This window comes from Ranitomeya variabilis, chromosome 2 (assembly GCF_051348905.1).
Source record: "Ranitomeya variabilis isolate aRanVar5 chromosome 2, aRanVar5.hap1, whole genome shotgun sequence".
In the NCBI taxonomy this organism is placed as follows: Eukaryota; Metazoa; Chordata; class Amphibia; order Anura; family Dendrobatidae; genus Ranitomeya; species Ranitomeya variabilis.
Window position 1 is genome coordinate 479789706 of NC_135233.1, and position 27876 is coordinate 479817581.

A 27876-nucleotide genomic window follows, 5' to 3' on the forward strand; every position below is an offset into this window, starting at 1 on the left:
TAACATAGGGTACTTAGTTAACAGTATTTGATAATACTAGTCTCAATAAAGTATAATAATAATAGTATCAATACAGCATAAAAGCCATCCCATCACAACGAGGTGAGCCCAATTGGGACAGTGCTATCCTGTCTCTAATAGTAAAACCTCACCTTGTGTCAGCCGACCTCAATATAGACAAGGGCAGAGCAAGAGATGGGCCCGGCTGTTCGTACACCTGCTCATGAGCAACTATATAGGTGAAATGCCTAGCTCAAAATGGGGGTGGGGGGCACACCCCTGATCATACAGAGTACAAAAAACTACAACAAAGAGCCATAGGATTGCTGAGTGGAGGACAATGCAGCTAATAACAGTGGGCTACAATATATATAAATGGATATAATTAATTTCTGACGTAGGAAAAATGGCTACTGTTTATTGTTTTTCAGTCGTTATACTGTACATCCAGATGAAGTAAGAACTTTACCTATTTTTTAGGTTGATCCTAAGCCATTTTACGAGGCCTGTGTAAATGATGCCTGCTCATGTGACACTGGTGGAGACTGCGAATGCTTCTGTACTGCAGTTGCTGCGTATGCTCAGGAGTGTACCAAAGCCGAAGCCTGCGTCTATTGGAGGACACCAGACATATGCCGTAAGTCCACTAATATTTATGTAATCTGTGATGTCATACAGTGTCTACAAGGGAAGTTTACAAAGGAATACTTTGGAAAAAATATATAAAACGTTTTATGCCAAGGTTCTAAAAGGGAAGGTGCATAAAAAAAAGAGAAAAAGAGCATCAATATAGTCAAAGTCTGCCTTCCGACAGCATGTCCACTATACCTTGATTGACAGGTGACATGTCAATTCTTAGTTGATTGCAGCCATGTTTACACAGGTTTAATAGTTGGTAATCATAGATCTTGAATAGGGATAAGCGGACCTGTGGAAGTTCCGGTTCGGGTTTATTCCAAAGTTCAGTTTGGGTAGCAGAACTGTACCAGTTCTTAAACCAGAGCCTGAAACCTATTGAAAACAATAAGGCCCCAACTTTTAAACTGGAAAATTCTCTCTATCTCCGCAACAGACTTCACCAGGGAAAAGTCCGCGTTCGGGGTCTATCACCGGACAGTAACAGTCCGGTACGAACGCCAAACTTTTAAGTTCAGGTCCGCTCATCCCTAATCTTTAATCTTTGCTCCTGAAAAGTGTCAGACAGTTTTATTGAGTTTTCTTTTTTTAACTTTGGTTACAAAATCTAATAATTTACATATAAATAGAACTTTACTAATAGATATCACCGAAATACAACATGTTACTTCAGCAAGAGCTCAATAAATAGATGTATTTATTATATTATAGCCATATTTTGTGACTACTACAACCCTACGGATGAATGTGAGTGGCATTATCACCCATGTGGCAATCACAATATACAAACCTGCCGCTCCATTAACAACGTGTACACTAACGTCACCATTACTTATCTGGAAGGTAAGTCACCCAGAGCAATAATAATACAAATAATAATAACAATAATCTAGATTCCATATTTCATTAAAGCTATAACATAAGACATTTGTGCTGAACATTTTTATGATAATGTTATACATATTTTCCATTTTTTCATCCCCACATGATGGGTTACATTTTTGTATTTGACATGTGCATGTTTGTGATTTCAGGCTGCTACCCAACTTGTCCAAAGAACAGGCCTATTTTTGATGAAACAAACAAGAAATGTGTGACCAGGGAAGAATGTGGCTGCTATAGTAATAATGTTCATTACAAAAGTGGAGAAGAAGTTCCTCAACATAAGGAATGTTACGAATGGTAAGAAATATGACTTTTATAATTACGAGACTGGGTATAAAATTAAACTAAAATTCAAACGGCGCTGTGGGAGGAATGGAGAGATGCAGATGTAATAGCGTGCAGGTACTGAGTATGTCACCACGGAACAGGCAAACCAACAGTTGAGGGGTTTAATAACAGGAATTAGGTTCTCCTCGCAGGCAGGAAGCAATGGAAAATTACTAGCAATAAAACAATGCAAAAATACGGGAGTTAAACAATAAAACAGAATTAAGCAGGATTTCTTGAGAAAAGAACACATCAGTTTCATGAGGACTTGCTTGAAGGGTCGTCTTCTCCAACGTAGGCGCCGAGAAACAGCGGCCCTTGTCGTCCCTCTGGGGTCCGTGAGCAGACTAGTCTCTGAGAGCCTGCTGCCTGGGGTTTCGGGAGTTAATGTGGTATACACAGGCTCTGAGTCTTTAACCTTTATAGCACAGCCAGGAAATCAGGGCTCCGCACGGTTGTCTCTGTACCAGGAAAACAAGGGGCTCTGCACTGTTAAGTCTCTGTACCAGGAGTCAGGGGCCAGGGTGTAGTAGTCTCTCAACGGGTCTCAAAGCGCCCCCCCAAAGTCACAGCAGAGTCCGCTTTAAGTACTCACTGGATGCAGTCTTTCTGGGCAGTCTCTACAAGATGCAGTCTTTCTGGGCAGTCTCTACAAGATGCAGTCTTTCTGGGCAGTCTCTTTCTCTCTCTCTTCTGGAGCGCAGCTGCACCCGGCTCTGCCCGCTGCTCTGCAAGCTGCTCTCTCTCCTGCATCCGTCCTTTTCCCGCTCTCTGGCTGCTTCCCTCCTGTCCCAGTCTACAAGTCTCTCCCCTAGGGAACCTGCGGCACAGCTCAAAGGTTCCGGGCACAGAGCCGAGAAGGTAACCGCCCCCAGACTCTTCTGGTGCTTTTAACTCCTTACATTCCCCCCCTCTTTCTGCTCGCCATTCCACGGGCGAGATCTTCAGGAGCTCCTGTTGGCAATCTTCTAGTCCTTGCACAATCTGCTGCCAGATGAACTCATCCTGATTGTAGCAAACAGGGGGTACACCAGCCGTTGAACGTTCAGAGCGTCTAAAACCAGCAGGGGCGGTGGTGTCAGCTGCTGTGGGAGGAGTCGAGGCTTCCTCTGGTACGTTGGTAGAATCTGGCACCAGTCCTTTTCCTGGGTTCACTGGAGGAGATTCGAAGTCTTCCTCATCTTCCACATCTACATTGATCACTGGCGCAGCCGGTGGGGGTGCTGGAGCCAATTGGACTGATTCAGGATCTCGAGACAAACATGGACGCAACATATTCCTGTGCAGCGTGCGGGTGGGAGTCCCTTCTTCCGTTTTGGGCTGGACCTCATAAACGGGACCCCCGTTGCCGAGCCGCCGCTTCACTCGGTACGGCCTTTTCTCCCATCGGTACTCCAGTTTGTTGTGTGGGCGCTTTTCCCTCACTAAGACTCAGTCTCCAGGCCACAGGGCTGTCCCCTTTTTAGGAGCTACCTCTCCATCCACCAATACCACTCCTCTCCTCCCGAGGTCTTTTCCGCAGACCTCTATGTTCATCCATACCACCCCTGCGACCGGGATGGGCAAGTGATTGGCCGCCATAAGTTTGATCACTGGACCCCATTCGGGCCGTAGCGCCTCTGTGAAGTGATGGCGGAAATATCTCTCAGGCATGGTGGTCACTTGTGAGCCGGTGTCTATCAAGCATCGCACTGCTCTTCCATTGATTTCTGCCCAGACCAGAGGGCACGATGAAACAAGACTGTGGGGACTTTTACTCCTCCTCCTCTGTTCTTCACGCTCTGAGCGGCGCCCCTCAAGCCCAGAGCCACCTAGTTTAAAGGAGGATGCGGGGATGGTCGGCTCCGCCGGCGACACCATCGAGCAATGTGGCCGGACTCTCCACAAGTGTAGCATGTAAGAGGGCTTCTCCTCCTGGTAGTTTCACCCTCCCTTCGGGGGCAGCTTCTCTGTCTCGCACCAGAGGGCCGGGCCCCTCTGCCAGAGTTCTTCTGGAGGCCGCCATTTCTTCACGGACCTGTCTAATCTCCATTCTCAGGTCCTCCACCCACTGGGGAATATTGCCTGTGGTGGTGGTTACCTCCCCGCTCTGCACCCTTCCTACCAGCCCCGTCACTCCCTGTTCATGTTCTCGCACACGCGCCTCACTGCCAACCTCAGAGAAAGTCATGTCTGGCTTTACTCGCATGCGCTCTCGCAGTGCCTGTTTCATCATTGCGTCACGCAGTCCTGTCACTAGCTGATCTCTGAGCACCACATCAACTGACCCTACCCCTACACCGTCCTTTCGTCTGACAGCAGTATGAAGCTCTTGTAGGGCGTTCATGAATTGGGTCACGGTCTCCCCCTCCCGTTGTACCCGGTGAAACAGTCGCATGCAAAGTTCCCCTACGTCAGTGGGGTCCCCATGCGTTTCCTCAAGTATGCGCAGCACTTTGTCCAGGGTATCTCTCTCCCGGGGGGAGCTATGCATGACAGAATCCCGCGCCTCCCCCTCCAGAGCCATCAATGCAATTTCTGCCTCCAGGGCTGGTGTCATGGGGTGCATCCGCATCATTTCCCGGATACGCTCTGTCCAACTCCACAACATTACATTGTTCCCAGTGAACCTTGGCAAATTATTCAACATGGCTCCCAGGGAAATGCTAGACCTGGGAACTTCCCCCGCTGCTTGGTCTGCCCTATCCGCACTACCGTGTGACATCCTGCCGACTACGCCAAATGTAATAGCGTGCAGGTACTGAGTATGTCACCACGGAACAGGCAAACCAACAGTTGAGGGGTTTAATAACAGGAATTAGGTTCTCCTCGCAGGGAGGAAGCAATGGAAAATTACTAGCAATAAAACAATGCAAAAATACGGGAGTTAAACAATAAAACAGAATTAAGCAGGATTTCTTGAGAAAAGAACACTTATCAGTTTCATGAGGACTTGCTTGAAGGGTCGTCTTCTCCAACGTAGGCGCCGAGAAACAGCGGCACTTGTCGTCCCTCTGGGGTCCGTGAGCAGACTAGTCTCTGAGAGCCTGCTGCCTGGGGTTTCGGGAGTTAATGTGGTATACACAGGCTCTGAGTCTTTAAAGGGAACCTGTCACCTGAATTTGGCGGGACCGGTTTTGGGTCATATGGGCGGGGTTTTCGGGTGTTTGATTCACCCTTTCCTTACCCGCTGGCTGCATGCTGGCCGCAATATTGGATTGAAGTTCATGCTGTGTCATCCGTAGTACACGCCTGCGCAAGGGAAGATTGACTTGCGCAGGCGTGTACTCCGGAGGACAGAGAATGAACTTCAATCCAATATTGCGGCCAGCATGCAGCCAGCGGGTAAGGAAAGGGTGAATCAAACACCCGAAAACCCCGCCCATATGACCCAAAACCGGTCCCGCCAAATTCAGGTGACAGGTCCCCTTTAACCTTTATAGCACAGCCAGGAAATCAGGGCTCCGCACGGTTGTCTCTGTACCAGGAAAACAAGGGGCTCTGCACTGTTAAGTCTCTGTACCAGGAAAACAGGGGCTCTGCACTGTTAAGTCTCTGTACCAGGAGTCAGGGTATGTGCACACGTTCAGGATTTCTTGCAGAAATTTCCTGAAGAAAACCGGAAATTTTCTGCAAGAAATCCGCATTTTTTTTTTTGCGTTTTTTTTCCGTTTTTTTCGCGTTTTTTTAGCATTCTGCAAGCGTAATTAGCTTGCAGAATGCTAAAGTTTTCCAAGCGATCTGTAGCATCGCTTGGAAAACTGACTGACAGGTTGGTCACACTTGTCAAACATAGCGTTTGACAAGTGTGACCAACTTTTTACTATAGATGCAGCTTATGCCGCATCTATAGTAAAAGATAGAATGTTTAAAAATAATAAAAAAAATAAAAAAATGCTTATACTCACCCAGACATCTCCTCACCGGCGTCCGGCTCCTCTTCCTATAGCTGGTCTGTGCGCACAGGACCTTCCGTGACGTCACGGTCACGTGAGCGGTCACATGACCGCTCACGACCAATCACAGGACAGTGACGTCATCGGCAGGTCTTTCGCCGCACATCAGCTACAGGAACTGAACGGCAGCGTGCAGTGGAGGCGGGAAGACATCGAGGGTGAGTATAGGACTGTTTTTTATTTTAATTCTTATTTTTTGACCACTTATATGGTGCCCAGTGCGTGGAGGAGAGTCTCCTCTCCTCCACCCTGGGTACAACCGCACATAATCTGCTTACTTCCCGCATCGTGGGCACAGCCCCGTGCGGGAAGTAAGCAGATCAATGGACCCCTAGGTGTGCGGAATCCCCTGCAATTCCGCATTTTAATGAACATGTTGCTTTTTTTTCCGCGATGCGATTTTTTCGCGGAAAAAAAGGCTACATTTGCACAAAAAATGCGGAATACACTTAAAATAATAGGAGGCATATGTAAGCGTTTTTTTCGCGTTTTTATCACGTTTTTATAGCGAAAAAACGCGAAAAAAACGTGAAAAATACTGAACGTGTGCACATGGCCTCAGGGGCCAGGGTGTAGTAGTCTCTCAACGGGTCTCAAAGCGCCCCCCCAAAGTCACAGCAGAGTCCGCTTTAAGTACTCACTGGATGCAGTCTTTCTGGGCAGTCTCTACAAGATGCAGTCTTTCTGGGCAGTCTCTACAAGATGCAGTCTTTCTGGGCAGTCTCTTTCTCTCTCTCTTCTGGAGCGCAGCTGCACCCGGCTCTGCACGCTGCTCTGCAAGCTGCTCTCTCTCCTGCATCTGTCCTTTTCCCGCTCTCTGGCTGCTTCCCTCCTGTCCCAGTCTACAAGTCTCTCCCCTAGGGAACCTGCGGCACAGCTCAAAGGTTCCGGGCACAGAGCCGAGAAGGTAACCACCCCCAGACTCTTCTGGTGCTTTTAACTCCTTACACAGACATACAGAAAAAAATATATTTATAATTGTGGTGTTAATGTTGTACTATAAATGGGTATAAAGGGGAGGGATACAGTGTGTTTAATAGGTACTGAAAATACAGTGTATGCTGGTACAACACAATAAACTTCAGAGAACAGTAAAAAATATGCTGCGGTTCCGTTAGCGGTTAGGTAAATATACTGGGATCTGTGCTGTGCAATTAAGCAATTCATGCACTGCCTTGTAGGTTGAATGGACTTGTTTCATTAGACGTTGGATAAATATGGTTGTGGAGTAGAACAATTTATGCTCTGCACTGGAGATGTGATAAACCAGTGCCACTGATGTAAAGCAGTGAAAAGGCTGTCAATGGTGATAGGCAACGTCACCGATCCCCCAAATCGTTAATCTGTTTGTCAGAATTGTGACAGTATAGAAGTCAATGCACAAGTGTGAATTGATTCCTCTAACCTGGTGAGAGATCCTATGAAGTCCTCAGGAATCTTTAGCCCCTCCAGGGGAAAAAGAAGATGAATGGCTTGTATAAATGTGCTTCCTGCCTGGCGTATACAGGTTGGTTAAAACTGCTGCCCCCGCCGGTGGCGTGCGTTGGAGATGGTGATCACTGCCGGTTGAACTCAGCGGTGAGTGATGTCACACACAAGTATCCAGCTACAGCCAGCGAATCACTTACCACTGAGTGCATGGTTTATAAGCGTCCTCACACTGGCATGTTAGGCAAGGCATGTCCATCTCCACAATTGGAAATGTTATCCTGTATAACATAGGTTGCAGAAAGATTCCTTCCAAAAATAATGCCCCACGTGTCTCTAGGTTGTATATGGTATTAGAACCGAGTTTCATTAATTTCAATGGTGCTGAACTGTGATATCAGAAAGAAGCCATGGGCATATCAGCCAAATAGTCCAGCCCTTCGAGAGTCACTTTCCCTCTTTTACCAGTGTGACTATGTATATCTGACAAGAAAAGCAAAATGCAATGGGACCAATCTGCCAATCCTTTATTTGTTCCTTAGAATATGAAAATATTCATGTCTGATCAATTCAAGAGTTTAACCAATGATTTTAAAGTGACCTAGTTGGCTTGTAAAATCACAACTGATTTCGTAAAAAATACACTTTTGTATTAATATCGAATTGTACTTGCTCTTTGAAGAAATCCCCTAAGAAAAATGCATATGTTGGGTTTTGGCAAGGGCAGTCCCTGCGTGGGCGGTACCTGACACAGGAAGTGAAAGAGATAACCCCTTTGCCAGACTCATCCATCTGTGATTCAGTGCTACTTGGATCAGAGATCTATCTGAGCAATAAGTGAACACATCCAAAATGATTCAAATGCGTATTAAGAACAGCTAAAATATTACAAAGTATTGATTTACGTATTAAATCTTTTTCTGATATTTATAATAAAAGAGTCATACACGGCAATAACTGTTTCCTCTTATTTTAGTGTCTGCTCTTCCAATGGAAACATTGACTGTAAAAAGCAAGGTATGTTTTACATGAATTGCTGAAAAAAAGGGAAATAAATTCATAGATATAATTATGCTTTAATCGACATCATTGATAAAATCTAAAGAAACAATCTACAAAAAACTGATCCACACACTGAACACCAAACCTAAACCTCATTCAGATGTTAGTTATTTCTCGTATGTAAAACAAGACCATTTTTCATCATTATGCTGGATTCGATTTTTTGCAGTGTTTGGTCAGTTTTATTTGTTTTTGGCATCAGTGATTTTCTTGTGTGCCCCCCAAACAAAAAAAATGCAAAGCTTCTCCTACCCATTACACTGTTAAAAGCTGATTGCATCCAGTGATTGTAATTTTCTTGGACCTATGGGTGATTTTGATTCGTACCAAAAATGGACATGTCTCAGTGACCGCAAAAAGCACGGAAGCAGCACAATAGATGCTAATGGGTACGTGTAATATTTATTAAAAACATGTATAGAATGGACAACTGGATGAGGTCCAATGGCGTGGTACACAACTGAGAGATCGAAGGATAGAGGTGATGTATCTGCCACTCAGATCCTAGTTATATCACATTGTATGTTCTTCCTGGAATATACTGATTATTTTGTACTAAAATGTGGCATTATTATATTTTAGTATAAACCCAGAATACACATCAGATTAAAGTTGGCCATAAAGCAGAACTGACTGACCATCTTTTGTCTAGCAAAGCTCCTCTAAATCCTTTTGTTCCTCTTGGGAATATGCCATTTCCAGATGCCAAAGTTTTGTGTGCATAGGAGTCAAGAGAGATACAGTGGCATGTAAAACTTTGGACATCCTTGGTCAAAATGATTGTTATTGTGAACAGTTAAGCAACTTGGAGTTGAAATGATGTCTAAATGCGCTAAAGTTAAAGATAATACATTTACCGTACTTTGTATTTAATTACAAAAAGGAAAATGGGCTGATATAAAAGTTTGGGCAGCCTTGGAGATTTGTGTACTCAGATAACTTTGACCAAGGTTTCAGACCTTAATTAGCCTGTTAGGGTTATGGCTTGTTCACTATCATCGTTAAGAAAGGCCATGTGAGGCAAATTTCCAAACTTTATAAAAACCCAGCCTCCTCTAGCCTTGTGCCTAAAACAGCAGCCATGGGTTCTTCTAATCAGCTGCCTAGCACTCTGAAAATGAAAATGGTGGAGGCCCACAAAGCAGGAGAATGCGATAAGAAGATAGCAAAGCGTTTTTAAGTTGACCTTTCCTCAATTCGAAGTGTAATTAAGAAATGGCAGCTAACAGGAACAGTGGAGGTCAAGATAAGGTAAAGAAGACCAAGCAAAATTTCAGTGAGAGCTGCTGGTAAGATTGCTAGAGAGGCAAATCAGGACCCCCGCTTGACTTCAAAACACCTTCAGACAGGTTTAGCAGACCCTGGAGTTTATGGTACATTGTTCTACTGTTCAGAAACACCTACACAAATATGGCCTTAGTGGAAAAGTCATCAGAAGAAAACCTCTCCTGCATACTCACCATAAAATTCAGCATCAGAATTATGCACAAGAACATCTAAACAAGCCTGATGCATTTTGGAAACAAGTCCTGTGGACCGATGTGGTAAAATTGAACTTTTTAGACACAATGATCAAAGGAATGTGTGGAGAAAAAAGGGCACAGAATTTCAGGAAAAGAACATCTTGCTAACCATTATACATGGGAGTGGATCAGTCATGGTTTGTTGCTGTGTTGTAGCCAATGGCACAGGAACATTTTCTGGGTAGATGAAAGAATGGATTCAATACAATTTCAACAAATTCTTGATGTAAACATAACACCATCTGTAAAAAAGCTGAAGTTGAAAAGAGGATGACTTCTACAAATGGATAATGATCCTGATTTCTAAACACATCAAAATCCACAATAGACTACCTCAAAAGGTGCAAGCTGAATGATTAACAATGGCCCTCACAGTCCCCTGATCTGAATATCATTGAAAATCTGTGCCTAGATCTCAAAATAGCAGTGCATGCAAGACGACCCAGGAATCTCACAGAACTGGAAGAATTTTCCAAGGACGAATGGATGAAAATCCCTCAAACAAGAATTGAAAGACTCTTGGCTGGCTACAACAAGTGATTACAAGCTGTGAAACCTTCAAAAGTGGGTGCTACTAGGTACTAACCATGCAGGGTACTCAAACCTTAGCATCGGTCCATTTTCCTTTCTGTAATTTTTAAAATGCAAGAAAATTACAATATATATATATATATATATATATTTTTGCTTAGAATACAAAGTAAATGTGTCAATTTTAACTTCAGCGCTTTGATCATTTCATCTTCAACTTGGTTAACTTTTCACAATAATAATTTTGACTAGGGGTGCCCAAACTTTCACATGCTACTGTATTTATCAACTGTACGAGCTGGCAGCTCAGATGTAAGGGCACCTTTAGATTTTACTTTACTTAAACTTCTGTTTCCATCATATGGCTTTATTCCTGTTTCTACTATTGTTGTTCAACGATTTTAGAACCAAGAGAATTATCAGATATTTCCATGGTTGTATCTTGATGTTGGGTCACAAAAATATATGAAATTGGTGAGAGAAAACAACATATCAAAAGAGAAATCTCTGTTCAAAATATGTAATAAGTTAGTTCTTTACGTCCTTGCTCCAATAATTTTTTTTTAAAGGGAACCTGTCACCCCCAAAATGGCTGGTGAGGTAAGCTCACCGGCATCAGGGGCTTATCTACAGCATTCTGTAATGCTGTAGATAAGCCCCCGATGTTACATGAAAGAGGAGAAAAAGACGTTAGATTATACTCACCCAGGGGCGGTCCCGGTGCAGTCTGGTCAAATGGGTGTCTCCGGTCCGGTCCGCTCCGGCGCCTCCCATCTTCATTCCATGACGTCCTCTTCGGGTCTTTACGCCGCGGCTCAGGCGCAGGCGTACTTTGTCTGCCCTGTTGAGGGCAGAGCAAAGTACTGCAGTGCGCAGGCGCCGGAAAGGTCAGAGAGGCCCGGCGCCTGCGCACTGCAGTACTTTGCTCTGCCCTGAACAGGGCCGGCAAAGTACGCCTGCGCCGGAGCCGCGGCGTAAAGACCCGAAGAGGACGTCATGGAATGAAGATGGGAGGCGCCGGAGTGGACCGGAGACACCCATTTGACCAGACCGCACCGGGACCGCCCCTGGGTGAGTATAATCTAACGTCTTTTTCTCCTCTTTCAGGTAACATCGGGGGCTTATCTACAGCATTACAGAATGCTGTAGATAAGCCCCTGATGCCGGTGAGCTTACCTCACCAGCCATTTTGGGGGTGACAGGTTCCCTTTAATTTTATCTGTTTATTTTTGTGTAGAAATCTCTTCTTGTTCCAGTACGTCTTCCATCACCACTACCTCCATTACTCCTACCGTCTCTCCAACTGCAGCCACGAAGGGTAAAATTGCTACAGCTTGTTCTTACATTCATTTGTGCAATGTTTATAATGTTCATAAAAAGAAATTGTCTTTATTAGAGACCTATTAACTCATGCTCATTAGTATATAAATGTTATACTAATAGATCCAAAAGTGGGGAAAGGGCTAAAAAAATACATTTCCTAACTGTTCTTGCCCCCATGACCCTTCAAAGTAACCAAAGTCAATAGCAGCCGTGTTATAAGGAATCATTACCCAAGGAGTATCGTTTCTCCGGAGATCGACATGCTAAGCATGCCAAGATGAGGAGACTTAAAGCCGTGTAATATGTGTCCTGACTTTAGTTTATGAGTATATTGCATGTCCTATGATTACAATTTGGGGGCTATGAGTAAATAAAATGCTGCCTATTACACATAATTCTTTGTCGGTTCCCTGCAATTTGCAATCAGGCATCCCTAGAAAAGGGTATGTATTGTACTTTAATGTTCCTCTTTCCATCTGGAGGCATTTCATTAGAAGCAATGGTGCATTATTTCTAAAAAAAAAAAAAAAAAAAAAAAAATACCTTCATAGTATGGTAATATGTGTAGTCACTAGTGATAAGCGAGCATGCTTGAGTACTAATTGAGCATTTCAGCGTGCACGAAAAATATGCTCAAATCGACGTGGCTGCGTGTCTCGTGGCTGTTCGACAGCTGCAACACATGCAGGGATTGTCTATCAAACAGGCAATCCATGCATGTGATGCGGTTGTCGATTCGAGCATATTTTTCAAGCATGCCGAAAACACTTGATTAAGACACCTTATCCAACCATGGTCACTCATCACTTGTAGTCACCTCATAGCTTGGCAAAGCGGAGATTATCACGATGTGCGGGCTGCGCTCATGGAAAGATGAGATCCGGAGAGTATTTGCAAGTAGGGTTGAGCGACTTTTATTTTTATAGGATCGGGTCGGGTTTCACGAAACCCGACTTTCTCAAAAGTCGGGTCGAGTGAAATCGGCCGATCCTATAAAAAAGTTGGGGTCGGGGTCGACCGAAACACGAAACCCAATGCAGTGCAATGGGATACTATGGTTCCCAGGGTCTGAAGGAGAGGAAACTCTCCTTCAGGCCCTGGGATCCATAATAATGTGTAAAATAAAGAATTAAAATAAAAAATATTGATATACTCACCTCTCCGACGCAGCCTGCGCCTTACCGAGGAAACCGGCAGCCTTCTTTGCTTAAAATGCGCGCGTAAATGGCCTTAGATGACGTCAGGGCTTCTGATTGGTCGCGGTCGCCCATATGACCGCCACGCGACCAATCACAAGCCGTGACGTAATTCTCAGGTCCTAAATTCCTAATTCTAGGAATTTAGGACCTGAGAATTACGTCACGGCTTGTGATTGGTCGCGTGGCGGTCACATGGGCGGCCACGACCAATCACAAGCCGTGACGTCATCTAAGGCCATTCACGCGTGCATTCTTAGGAAGGAAGGCTGCCGGAAAGAAGCCGAGGGTGAGTATATTCCTATTAGGTATATATTCTCCCTCGGATGCGCCCTGCTTCTTTCCGGCAGCCTTCCTTCTTAAGAATGAGCGCGTGAAGGGCCTTAGATGACGTCACGGCTTCTGATTGGTCGCGGCCGCCCATGTGACCGCCACGCGACCAATCACAAGCCGTGATGTAATTCTCAGGTACTAAATTCCTAGAATTAGGAATTTAGGACCTGAGAATTACATCACGGCTTGTGATTGGTCGCGTGGCGGTCACATGGGCGGCTGCGACCAATCAGAAGCCGTGACATCATCTAAGGCCATTCACGCGCGCATTTTAAGCAAAGAAGGCTGCCGGTTCCCTCGGTAAGGTGCAGGCTGCGTCGGAGAGGTGAGTATATCAATATTTTTTATTTTAATTCTTTATTTTACACTTAAATGTGGATTCTGATACCGATTTCCGATATCGCAAACATATCGGAACTCGGTATCGGAATTCCGATACCAGATTCAGAAGATCGCCGACCTCATGGCCGACCCCACACAGGGTCTTTGCCAAAAGTTGGTGACTTCTGAAAATGGCCGACCCGTTTCGCTCAACCCTATTTGCAAGGTTTTTAATTCATACCTTCTATATTTACTGATCAGCAGTAATTTATTGGCCTCTTTACACAATGATGTGCACTGAACAGAGTTGTAATAGATCATTCTGGGCACATAGGCTATTATTGTTTTTGACAGGGAGATCTTCGTTTACACATGATTTCGAGTTGCTAAGAACAATGATCATTTGTGAAGAACAAAAGATCATTTCACCCGACAAGCGAGCGTTTTGCTCATTTATTGAGAGATCGGCCCGTTTACACTGCAAAGTTGTTGTGAAATAAGCATTCCTAGTAACACTTGTCCATGGTTATATTGCAGTATAAATGGAACTTAACATTCTTTTTACTGCATGATTAATAGCTTTGATCATATGAAACCTTGTCCCAAGAGATGTACATGTTAGCACGTCTTCACTTCCCGGTGTTACTTACCAGCTCACACCAACAAGTACATATGTGTAATTATAATAAGAACATCTCAGAAGGCGGCTATGGCACCATTGGTTTCATGACATTTGCCTGTGTAATTGCACTCATCAATTACAAACATGTCGATGGACACTATGCCGTATTTTATATCAGTATCCACAATTTATAACTGAATATACATTTTCATTACTTTCTTTGTAGTTGTGTTTAGTATTTCAGTTAGAAAATATATACTTTTTCTGTGTCTCTTTTCCTCTTGCAGCACAAAATTGTAGACCGATCTGTTCATGGTCGGAATGGATTAGTGCGAGTTACCCTAAATATGAAAATGAAGGAGATGATGAAACATACCACAATATCAGACAGGCTGGATTTGATATTTGTGAGAGACCGTTGCACATTTCCTGCAGAGCAGAACATTGGCCAGACAAAGCCCTACATGAGCTTGGCCAGAAGGTAACATGCGATGTCTCCAATGGCCTCATCTGTAATAACAAGGAGCAGAACGGCATTCATTTGTGCTACAACTATGAGGTACAAGTCTACTGCTGTAGACTGCCCGAAATGTGCTTCCATACAACCCCACAAATCTCAAAACTTACACCCAGCACCCCTATTATCACAACCGTCACCAGTGCTGGGACCAACACAACCACAAGAAGGACATCGACAAAGACCACAAAGTTCCAAGAAACAAGTTCTCATTCTTCTCGCTCCACTCCTGTCACATCTACACGTGTCACCACTTCCCCAACTACAAGTAAGTGAAGGAAGAGGTCTTCAATAAATCTCACAGGAGACAAGTTAATTTGTACATCAATCGTGAGGTGACATGAAGAATAATAGTTCCAGTAAGATGAGGTCTCACGTTCACACCTTCACTTTCAAGTGTTCCTCACCAGCTCAGACCAGCAAGGGCAAAAGTGTACAGTATATATCTTATGTGGCTGCATTAGCGCCATTGGTCTCATGCCTCTTGCTACTACGTGGCACAAATCCGTTCTTGACTCTGTTCTGAAGAACTTGGTTATGGAAAGGGTTTTGATGGGAAAAAAAAACATCAAGTCTCTTTGTTATATGTGGCAAAACACAGCCCTATGATAAGGTTTATTTGTGTGCGTCACTGACTGTCAGAGAGAATTAATTGCTAAAGTTAGAACAGTAATCAGTTTGCTTTTCCACTGTTACTTTCCAGCTGCTTTTAAACTACATTTCCCAACTTGTAATAACATCTCAACAGGAAAACTGTAGGATGGAGAGCCACAACTTAGAGTATCACTATAACAAAATTGTACCATAGCAGTCCAGGCTCTTAGATTCCAGTCTGATATATACTGTAAACTCATGCAATAAGCAGAGTGTTAGGCCGTTAAGGTACATAACTCACAGTATTTAAAGGGGATATCCAGGACTTAAAAAAGGCATGCAGTTGCTAACAGAGGCAACTACCTGCCTGTTGTATCAGGTGCTGGTCATTGACCACTCCAACCTGAGATTCAGCTGCTCCCTGTCAACAGAGCAGTAGTTTCTCTTCCTGTTGACAGGATGGGACCACTGGTGTTATGCTGAGTTACAGGCGGCTCTCTGTTGCCTAATTGGGGGAAGTTAGCTTTTGATTTGCATGACACTAGTTGTCCCGCCTTGTCAACAGGAAGAGAAACTGCTGCTCTGTTGACAGGGAGCAGCTGAATCTCTGGCAGGAGCAGCCAATGACCAGCGCTGTGTACAACAGACAGGTAAGTTGTCCCTTATTTTATAGTTCCAGATATCCCCTTTAAAGAATAACTATTTTAATTTTTATTTAATAAATCACTAGAACACAAGAAAAAAATAGATAGGAAATAGCAGTTAGTGCTTATAAAATTATGTGAAGCTACAATCTATAAAAGAAGGAAATGACCAAGTGTAAAAAAAGAAAAAAGTATACGGGGTACAATAAAGCCCCAATTCAAAAACAAACATAAACCTATGAAACCTACAAATCTGCACTGAAATAACATGTAACATCCAAGAATACAAAACAGAATATTTTATTGTTAAACCACCGAATGACAAACCATGACATGTTAAAAAACATGTCAGACAAGAATAGATCCAAGACTAAAAAGGAGACAGAGGACAATGAACGTCATGAACATAGTAATGGGTCAGAACTCGCAATGAGACCAAAAGCAGTTCATGCAAATAAATAAGACATAGACATATAATAGCTGTAATAAAATTACATATGCAAAATATGTGCCTAAATAAATTGTATCAATAGCTAGTAAGTATATCAAGTGCATGTGCCTATAAAAGCCATAAAGATACAGCATTTAAGAGGTCCAATCATATCCATCCTATGAAGAAAAAATTGTAAAGATTGTCAAGAAAAGGTTCATGGTGGAGACACTGCACACACCTCAACGCGCGTTTCACACATGCTTCCTCAGGGAGTAGACAAAATTCTATGGGGTACTGTAACTGTTGTTACAGGAGAACATGTCAGTCTTTAGCTTTTCCAGCCTTCTCCCCTCTCTAAAGAATTTTAAAAGCACCACCTGTTGCCTCCTGTCTCACTAATGAGAATTTCTGTCTTCACTGAATACAGATTTTTATAGATGTTATCCATGATTAACCCTTTCTGACCTCGGACGGGATAGTACGTCCGAGGTCAGAACCCCCGCTTTGATGCGGGCTCCGGCGGTGAGCCCGCATCAAAGCCGGGACATGTCAGCTGTTTTGAACAGCTGACATGTGCCCGCTATTAACTAGTTAAATGCCGCTGTCAAACGCTGACAGCAGCATTTAACCGGCGCTTCTGGCCGGGCGGCCGGGAATGAGCGCATCGCTGACCCCCGTCACATGATCGGGGGTCAGCGATGCATCAGAATGGTAACCATAGAGGTCCTTGATGTGGTTGATAGCAAGCCTGTTATTAAGCTACATAGCAGCGATCTGATGATCGCTGCTATGTAGCAGAGCCGATCGCGCTGTGCCAGCTTCTAGCCTCCTATGGAGGCTATTGAAGCATGGCAAAAGTTAAAAAAAAAGGAAAAAAAATGTGAAAAAAATAAAAAAATATAAAAGTTTAAATCACCCCCCTTTCGCCCCATTCAAAATAAATCAATAAAAAAATGAAACCTACACATATTTGGTATCGCTGCGTTCAGAATCGCCCGATCTATCAATAAAAAAAGCATTAACCTGATCGCTAAACAGCGTAGCGAGAAAAAAAATTGAAACCCCAGAATTACGTTTTTTTGGTCGCCGCGAAATTGCATTAAAATACAATAACGGGCGATCAAAAGAACATATCTGCACCGAAATGGTATCATTAAAAATGCCAGCTCGGCACGCAAAAAATGGAGATGCTACGGGTATCGGAAAATGGCACACATTTTTTTTTTTTAGCAAAGTTTGGATTTTTTTTCACCACTTAGATAAAAAAGAACCTTGTCATGTTAGGTGTCTATGAACTCGTACTGACCTGGACAATCTTAATGGCAGGTCAGTTTTAGCATTTAGTGAACCTAGCAAAAATGCCAAACAAAAAACAAGTGTGGGATTGCACTTTTTTTGCAATTTCACCGCACTTGGAATTTTTTTCCCGTTCTCTAGTACACGACATGCTAAAACAAATGATGTCATTCAAAAGTACAACTTGTTTCGCAAAAAATAAGCCCTCACATGGCCAAATTGATGGAAAAATAAAACAGTTATGGCTCTGGGAAGGAGGGGATCGAAAAATGAACATGGAAAAACGGAAAATCCCAAGGTCATGAAGGGGTTAAGAGTAAGAGATCAGTCTGGGAGGTGAAAGAAGCAGGTTTCTCTGATAAGATACATTACAAAATTATTTGTTTTCATGTGTACTATTGATCTCGAAAATAAAAATGAATATGATGGTTACCCTCTAAAAAAGGGTCTGCGCTAGTAAATCATTGTACTTAGAATCTTCTTTGTAGCTTAAAATAAATTCTTAATTTGTTACTAGTATTTTTAGTCTGTCATTAATTAGCAACTGAGAAAATATTAACCAATTCTCTAAAGATTCAAAATTCATATTTGCAAGGAAATATCAATGCAAATCTTTCATCATATTCAGCAATGTGCAGATGTTCGTGAGGATATGTGGATTTTCGTCATGATATGACCTTTCTGATGAATCAGGTTATGTATTTATTGGTACAAAATAAGAATAAAAAGCACTCCTTATGCTATGTAGGCACAAAGACTTCTTACTGCGTTTTTAGAGCAGAAACTCAGTAAAGCTTTTGAGGAGCTTTGAGGTTTGGATTGTTTTCACTATGTGCACACACAATGTCCTTTTTGGATGGATTCCGCTGTGGAAGCTGCCTGAAAAAAACTATTAAAAAAAATTCAAAAGGATAAACATAAGCAATTCTATGTAAAAACGACTTGCTGTGCTCATGTTTAGTCTTTTGAATAACTCTTTACTGTACAATTCAATGTACAAGTCAATGAGAAATTTTAAACGACATCTGGAAGATGACTGGATGTTGTTTTGAGAACTTTGTCGAAGTTTTTGTTCAAAAAAATGTTAGCGGTTTCTTCAACATGGAGAGGAAAAAAAAAAAAACCTGGAAAATTACAGAAAAAAAAATTCACAAAAAAAAGGGAATACTCTCTAAAAAAATCACAGGTGACTAAAACCATCAGAAAAAATATTTAGGAATCGACTGATAAAACCAACACAAAATAAGCTTAATGGAAAACTGTTTTCTTCAAGAAAAACCCATTTGGCTTGTCAGTGTTTAACAGACGTCATGTGTATGTAGCCAGTGTACCTTCCCCAAAAAACTTGGGTGCACTCACCCTTTGACTAGCGTGGATACTAAACTGTATAATAATAACATAGTTTAGTGTAGCGAACACTATAGTAAAGTATTCAAGCTGATGTTGTGTGGCTTTTAACGCAAAATTTTCGATATTCAGAATTTATGCAGATTTTTTTTTCTTTCTGCACAGCCTTTGGAATAAATATCAAAACGCCAGGGTCAGCATTTATGACGACTGTGAATTCACAAAACGGTAGGTAAAAATCATGTAAAATATATCGATTATGTGCCCACGATCAGTAAATGTTGTGTGTTGGATGCTGCGTACTTGTGCAGCATGCAACCCACAGCATCCAGCTGTTACAGGATAGTGGATGGCCCACCTGCGGAGACGCACATGCAGCGCATGAGAAATTTCACCCATACAATGTATTGGACGCGGTGAATCCACACGGTTCAGTGAACAGTACACATGCGGATTCCCCTGCGTTCAATAGACGGTAGCGCTTTGGACGCAGCAAACATGCTCTACGTCCAAAGTGCTGTACATACCCTTAAATATTCAATGATAAACGTATGATCTTGAAATTTTGGAGAAACACGGTGGCAGAAGATGTTTGTAATCTGACACAACAAAGCATTATTACAATGTCTGTGATGGTACATATGATTTATGTGTTACTTGACTGTAACTTGTGACCCTTTGAAAGCAACACTGTTTTAAGGTTTTTCAGTAGAGAGAAGGGTACTAATAGGTGGTAGGAGAAGACTTTGAGGCAGCTAAGGGTGTATCAGCTCTCATTGAAGAGACCCAGCTATTTATTAAGAATTATTTTCCTTTAAAAAAATATGTCAAATAGTTTTTACTAGCAAAAACAGAGACCCAACTGTTTTGGGGACTTCCCACATAAGTACAACTAACCAATACTTTGCTCTGTACTGATGAGGGGCAAACAGCCCTAAACAGTGTTGTCTACACTTGGGTTTTTGCTGGTTTGGTTGTTGGTATGAGCCACTGTATGTATTTTGTTTTCCATGGAACATTGCCCGGAAAGTAAGACTTTTCAATGAGAGCTGTTGACCTCCCTTAATTGCATCACTTAAATAATGAATACATGTATTATGTGCTATGCGTAATATGATGTTTTTCTGGATTTTCTCTTTTGTACATATCTAAATAATGTGTTTTATTGTTGCAGTTCATATTCATAGTACTAAAACCATTACAAAGGCAACCACCAGGACATTTCCTCCTAGTACAAGTAAAGCCGGAACAAAAAACACAAAACCTAAATCTACACCACCATCAACTACTGAGGCTCCATCCACTACCATCGTATCATCCCCTACTACGACATCTATCACAATTTTACCCTCTCCTTTTCTGACTAGTAGCTCTTTTATGCCACTTACCACTGCAACCTCACCTCCTACAACTTCAAGTGTAGTGATTTCTACTCCTAAACAAATGGTCACCAGTAAAGGAAGTGTGATCAGCATCACCTCCTCCATTCCTAAAACAAGTACTCATACCGCTTCTAAATCTGTAATACCATCATCTACTTCTAGTTCTACCACTAGAATATTACCCACCACTAACACAACTTCATTCACCACTATAACTAATAAAGACACCTCTACTGCATCGGTATCAACCAGAAATATTGAAGTAACCACTATAGCTTCACTGACTACCTCAACTACTAGTAAAGGCACATATACTCCTCCAAAACCAATATCAGCCACTTCAGAAGCTACATCAAGCTCATCTTCTCAAGCAAATACTTTTACTAGTACAGCAATCTCCGTCACATCAACTTCAACAACCCAAGAGACCACAACATACATAAGAAATTCTTCTACTCCATTCATGAGTACTCAGCCGATAGCTACTACTAAGACTACAGCAACTTCATCCTCAACTATTCCAACCAAACCTATAACTTACCAAGATACGGAAATTACTGCCACCTCAACCTCTAAAGCTATGTCAGGACCAACTACAGAGACCACTTCAGCTGGTAGCTCCCAAACTACTACAGCAGAAAGTATGACCCAAATGTCATCTACTATACCGGTTCAATCTGCCGGAGACTATATGCAAAACACAGTTCCATCTTTACCAGGTAAGTCAACCTATCTTATAATGTGTTGGTGAATGTAAGTCTTCAAGGACTTAAGATGTTCAATAAGTTTTTACATTTTTGTTTATGTATCTGTTATGTCTACCTGTCACTTCACCACCCAGACTTGCTCCTGCAACTACTGCAACTTAGTTTTTACTCTGCTGGTAGCGCTAGTGATAGAGGAAATGTCACGGTTAGTATCTCTGGGTGGTGATACCTGAAATACTGGTGGAACTTTGCTTCTGCCCAGCCAGATTAATGGCTATATGTGCTGACCAGCAGCCCAGCCGGTGTAACCAGCTCTCTGCTGTGTCTTTTGCGACAGCACCACACCCTACTTTAACTCCCAGGATCCTATTCTTGACCGGCCATATATTGTGCCTGTGTCTCTAGTGCTTGATTTATCTTAGATTCCTTATATAGACCGGACTTGTACCTTGATCAAGTGTTATTCTTTCATTCCACTTATTGACCACAAACTGATTTATTACCTGGCATCTGACTTTGGCTATCCCACTGACTAAGGCTGGTTTCACACTTGCGTTTTGATCTGCAGCGTTTTTTTAAAAAAACGCATGTGGTGAAAAAACGCATGTAAACGCCGCGTTTTTTAGATGCATGCGTTTTTGCATGCAGAAAAAAAACCGCGGCGTTTTGCGGCTTTTACAAGCATTTTTTCCTGCGTTTGCGTTTTTTAAACGCATGCTGAGAAGTGTGTGACAGCTGCCAATCATCAAAGTAAACTAGAAAACCCACTAAAAACAGAAATAGCCAGGGTTAGGGTTAGGGTTAGGGTTAGGATCCCTAGTAACCCTAGGGACCCTAACCCTAACCCTAACCCTACCCCTACCCATAACCCTAACCCTAGGGATCCTAACCCTAACCCTAACCCTAGGGATCCTAACCCTAACCCTAAGGGTTAGGATCGTAACTGTTGTGAACTATATTTGTTGGCTCCCTCTTGTGGTCACTAGCGGTATGGCACTTGGATTATCTTTCCCCAGGTTGGTACCCACCTGGTTCGTTAGGCCTTGGGTGTTCCTATTTAGACTTCCTGGAAACTCAGTCTAGTGCCTGGAATCGATGTAATCAGTCTATGTCTGTTTTCCTCCTGACTCCTGGTCCCTGAGTTTTGCAAGATAAGCTAAGTTCTGCTTTCTTATTTTTGTCCTTTTGCATTTGCTCCTATTTTGTTCCAGCTTGTTCAAAATGTGATTTCTGTTTTTGCTGGAAGCTCTAGGGGGCTGATATTCTCCCCCCACACGGTTAGTCGGTGCGGGGGTTCTTGGATATTCAGCATGGATATTTTTATAGGGTTTTTGCTGACCGCATAAGTCCTCTTCCTATTTTCTGCTATTAATTAGTGGGCCTCTCTTTGCTAAATCTAGTTCATTCTTACGTTTGTCTTTTCTTCTTACCTCACCGTTATTATTTGTTGGGGGCTTGTATTATAACTTTGGGGTCTTTTCTCTGGAGGCAAGTGACGTCTTATTTTCTCTGAAAGGGTTAGTTAGTTCTCCGGCTGGTGCGAGACGTCTATAATCAACGTAGGTACGTTCCCCGGCTACTTCTAGTTGTTGTGCCAGGATCAGATATGCGGTCAGCCAAGTTACCACTTCCCTATGAGCTGGTTTTTGTGTTTGCGGACTTAGCTGGAACTCCTGAGATCCTCTACCACTAGGATCATAACAGTATTCCAGGACCAAAAAAGAGAATATTTAATGCATTGCTGAAGCGGGATTAAAAGAAAAGAAGTTCTGAGTTTTTTTTTTTCTCCTTCCCCTTTTTCTCTGAGTGGCTTGAAGCTCTGCTGCAGACATGAATGTTCAGACTCGGATTACTAGTGTGGATCAGCTTGCTGCACGAGTGCAGGGCATTCAGGATTTTGTTACTTGTAGTCCTATGTCAGAACCTAAGATACCTATTCCTGAGCTGTTCTCTGGAGATCGATTTAAATTTAGGAATTTTAGGAATAATTGTAAATTATTTCTATCTTTGAGACCTCGTTCGTCTGGAGACTCAGCTCAGCAAGTTAGAATTGTTATCTCCTTCTTGCGTGGCGACCCTCAGGATTGGGCTTTCTCATTGGCGCCAGGAGATCCTGCATTGGCAAATATTGATGCGTTTTTTCTGGCGCTCGGATTGCTTTATGAGGAGCCTAATCTTGAAATTCAGGCAGAAAAAGCATTGCTGGCTATCTCTCAGGGCCAGGATGAAGCTGAAGTGTATTGCCAAAAATTTCGGAAATGGTCCGTGCTTACTGAATGGAATGAGTGTGCTCTGGCCGCAAATTTCAGAAATGGCCTTTCTGAGGCCATTAAGAATGTGATGGTGGGTTTTCCCATCCCTACAAGTCTGAATGATTCTATGACTCTTGCCATTCAGATTGATCGGCGATTGCGGGAGCGCAAATCTGGTAATTCTCTGGCAGTATTGTCTGAACGGACACCTGACTCAATGCAATGTGATAGAATTCAGACTAAAACTGAACGACAAAATCATAGACGTCAGAATGGGTTGTGTTTTTACTGCGGTGACTCTACACATGTTATCTCAGCATGCTCTAAACGCCTAACAAAGGTTGTTAGTCCTGTCGCCATTGGTAATTTGCAGCCTAAGTTTATTTTGTCTGTGACTTTAATTTGCTCATTGTCTTCCTACCCTGTTATGGCATTTGTGGATTCTGGTGCTGCCCTGAGTCTTATGGACTTGTCGTTTGCCAAGAGCTGTGGTTTTGTCCTGGAGCCTTTGGAAAATCCTATTCCTCTTAGAGGAATTGATGCTACGCCATTGGCGGAGAATAAACCGCAGTATTGGACACAAGTGACCATGTGCATGACTCCTGAACATCGGGAGGTGATTTGTTTTCTTGTTCTGCATAAAATGCATGATTTGGTCGTTTTGGGTCTGCCATGGTTACAGATTCATAATCCAGTTTTGGATTGGAAGGCTATGTCTGTGTCAAGTTGGGGTTGTCAGGGAATTCATTGCGATTCCCCGCCGGTCTCTATTGCCTCTTCTACTCCTTCTGAAGTTCCGGAGTATTTATTGGACTATCAGGATGTATTCGGTGAGTCCAGGTCCAGTGCCCTTCCTCCTCATAGGGACTGTGACTGCGCTATAGATTTGATTCCTGGTAGTAAATTTCCTAAGGGACGATTATTTAATCTATCTGTACCTGAGCATTCCGCAATGCGTTCTTATATAAAGGAGTCTTTGGAGAAAGGACATATTTGTCCATCTTCTTCCCCTCTTGGTGCGGGATTCTTTTTTGTGGCCAAGAAAGACGGGTCTTTGAGACCTTGTATTGACTATCGGCTTCTGAATAATATCACTGTCAAATTTCAGTATCCTTTGCCACTATTGTCGGACTTGTTTGCTCGGATTAAGGGTGCCAGTTGGTTCATCAAGATAGATCTTCGTGGTGCGTACAACCTTGTGCGCATTAAGCAGGGAGATGAATGGAAAACTGCGTTCAATACGCCCGAAGGTCATTTTGAGTACTTGGTGATGCCTTTTGGGCTCTCTAATGCTCCTTCAGTGTTTCAGTCCTTTATGCATGACATCTTCCGGAAGTATCTAGATAAATTTATGATTGTTTATCTGGATGATATTCTGGTTTTTTTCTGATGATTGGGATTCTCATGTAAAGCAGGTCAGGATGGTGTTTCAGGTTTTGCGTGATAATGCTTTGTTTGTGAAGGGCTCAAAGTGTCTCTTTGGAGTGCAGAAGGTTTCCTTTTTGGGTTTTATTTTCTCCCCTTCTACTGTGGAGATGGACCCAGTCAAGGTCCGAGCTATTCATGATTGGACTCAACCCACGTCTGTTAAGAGTCTTCAGAAGTTCTTGGGATTTGCTAATTTCTACCGTCGTTTTATTGCTAATTTTTCTAGTGTTGTTAAACCTTTGACGGATATGACCAAGAAAGGTTCTGATGTTGCTAATTGGGCTCCTGCAGCCGTGGAGGCTTTTCGGGAGCTGTAGCGCCGGTTTACTTCGGCGCCTGTTTTGTGCCAGCCTGATGTCTCACTTCCCTTTCAGGTTGAAGTGGATGCTTCTGAGATCGGTGCCGGAGCTGTTTTGTCGCAGAAAGGCCCTGGTTGCTCTGTGATGAGACCATGTGCTTTTTTCTCTAGGAAATTTTCGCCTGCTGAGCGGAACTATGATGTTGGTAATCGGGAGTTGTTGGCCATGAAGTAGGCATTTGAGGAGTGGCGTCATTGGCTCGAGGGAGCTAAGCATCGTGTGGTGGTCTTGACTGATCACAAAAATCTGATGTATCTCGAGTCTGCTAAGCGCCTGAATCCTACTGTTGTGAACTATATTTGTTGGCTCCCTCTTGTGGTCACTAGCGGTATGGCACTTGGATTATCTTTCCCCAGGTTGGTACCCACCTGGTTCGTTAGGCCTTGGGTGTTCCTATTTAGACTTCCTGGAAACTCAGTCTAGTGCCTGGAATCAATGTAATCAGTCTATGTCTGTTTTCCTCCTGACTCCTGGTCCCTGAGTTTTGCAAGATAAGCTAAGTTCTGCTTTCTCATTTTTGTCCTTTTGCATTTGCTCCTATTTTGTTCCAGCTTGTTCAAAATGTGATTTCTGTTTTTGCTGGAAGCTCTAGGGGGCTGATATTCTCCCCCCACACCGTTAGTCGGTGCGGGGGTTCTTGGATATTCAGCGTGGATATTTTTATAGGGTTTTTGCTGACCGCATAAGTCCTCTTCCTATTTTCTGCTATTAATTAGTGGGCCTCTCTTTGCTAAATCTAGTTCATTCTTACGTTTGTCTTTTCTTCTTACCTCACCGTTATTATTTGTTGGGGGCTTGTATTATAACTTTGGGGTCTTTTCTCTGGAGGCAAGTGAGGTCTTATTTTCTCTGAAAGGGTTAGTTAGTTCTCCGGCTGGTGCGAGACATCTAGAATCAACGTAGGTACGTTCCCCGGCTACTTCTAGTTGTTGTGCCAGGATCAGATATGCGGTCAGCCAAGTTACCACTTCCCTATGAGATGGTTTTTGTGTTTGCGGACTTAGCTGGAACTCCTGAGATCCTCTACCACTAGGATCATAACACGTAACCCTAACCCTAAGGGTTAGGGTTAGGATCCCTAGTAACCCTAGGGTTAGGGTTAGGGTTAGGGTTGTCTTGTTTTTTCTTGTGTTTAGGGTTAGGGTTAGAGTTAGGGTTAGGTTTTTTTTGTTTTTTCTTGTGTTTAGGGTTAGGGTTAGGGTTTTCTTGTTTTTTCTTGTTTTTTTTGTGTTTTTCTATAAAAATGCATGCGTTTTTAACGCAAACAAACGCATGTGCTTAAAAACGCATGCGTTTACATAGACAGCAATGCATTTTTTTGCCGCGAATAAACGCATGCGCTTTTTTGCGGCAAAAAAACGCCGCTAGAAATTACTACAGGTTGCATTTCTGCAAATGAACGCACGCATCAAAAAACGCATGCGTTGCCGAAAACGCGTCAAAGCGCATGCTAAAAAATGCATGCGTTTTTTAATGTTAAGTATAGAAAAAAAACGGATACGTTTTTTAGCGCTAAAACGCTGCAGATCAAAACGCAAGTGTGAAACGAGCCTTAGGCTTTTGATTATTTCTGAATCTGTAACTTGAGTTATTTCTCCAGTTACTTATTCGGGCAGCTAGGCTTCTCTTGCCTTAGGTTTGCTCCTCCAGCCAGCAGCTACTGCATGGAAGCAACCCGGGGACCACTTTGAAAGTTTAGATTCCTGCACAGATGTTTAATGGTGAAAGCTAGGGTTTCATCTGGGATCTCCAGACAGAGTGGCTAGTGCCAAGTCTGTCTGAGGTTGCCTTTTTGAGCTAATGGCATTTGACTGACAAAACACTACCATTTTTTTGTGAATCTAGTACTCATTCAAGCCTGTGTATTACTGATCTCAATCAGTGCTGTTTTATCATATGTACTCCAGCAACATTGCAAAAACATAAAAAGAGACTTGGTTTAAGAAAAAACTTACGGCAAGCCATACAACAATGGATGTAATATGGAAGTAAAACTGAAACAAATTTTAACCCCACCAAAAAACAAATAAAAAACGTCACTGTGCTTCATATTTGAGCTATGATGAGCTGTTACACTTTAGAATAAAATTCAATTAAAGAATTATGAAAAATAAGAACAATTATGGCGTATTGAAAATGAGGAAAGCATATAATAAAGTAATTTATTTACGTATATTTCACTGCTATTTCACAGAAACCACTACATCATCTTTAACTACAGCCAGTCAACTGAAGACCACAATGGCAATGACATCCTCTACTGGCCTTACTATTACCGAGACATCACCTGATAGTTCTGTAAATGGGAAAAAGATCTCATATCCTCCAATCTGTGTCTGTATGTATAATGGAACCCCATACCCCCCAGGTAACTCCACCAATATCTCAGAATGGCTTGGCATAAATGTTGTGCACTACTTGTTATATTTTGATACATTTCTTAATAAAATCTGTTATCAGCAAATACTGCATTAGATGTTAGGATTATGGAACTGCAAAAGAAAATTCAGTATTTGGGAATAAACTGTAGATTTTCAAACTGGTAACGTGCCCAATAGTTTGCAATATAGTTCCATTCTTTTCTTTGGCAATGTAAATCTATGTAAAATCCACAAAATATGTAGATAATACAAAGAAAAATCAGCGACATTATGTTTGAACAACTAATCTTACAGAGATTAGGTTGCAATTTGCAAAAAAAAAGCAAAACAACAAAAAGATTTTATTCTCTCCTTAACCAGTTCAAACATGTAGTTTAAAGAGCTTTAAAATATTTCCCAGTTTGAATATTCAAA

General features: G+C 42.5%; 1 protein-coding gene across 1 annotated transcript in view; it reads left to right on the forward strand.

Annotated features, from left to right (window-relative positions):
- The window catches only part of LOC143803844 (mucin-5B-like), a 119307-nt gene that overhangs the window by 50594 nt on the left and 40837 nt on the right, over positions 1-27876 (forward strand). The window contains exons 15-23 of the mRNA XM_077281609.1: positions 481-637; positions 1348-1479; positions 1671-1818; positions 8188-8228; positions 11565-11645; positions 14410-14907; positions 19119-19181; positions 20128-21054; positions 27276-27449. Of these exons, the coding sequence (XP_077137724.1) occupies positions 481-637; positions 1348-1479; positions 1671-1818; positions 8188-8228; positions 11565-11645; positions 14410-14907; positions 19119-19181; positions 20128-21054; positions 27276-27449 (2221 nt within the window). The remainder of the gene's footprint in view (positions 1-480; positions 638-1347; positions 1480-1670; positions 1819-8187; positions 8229-11564; positions 11646-14409; positions 14908-19118; positions 19182-20127; positions 21055-27275; positions 27450-27876) is intronic.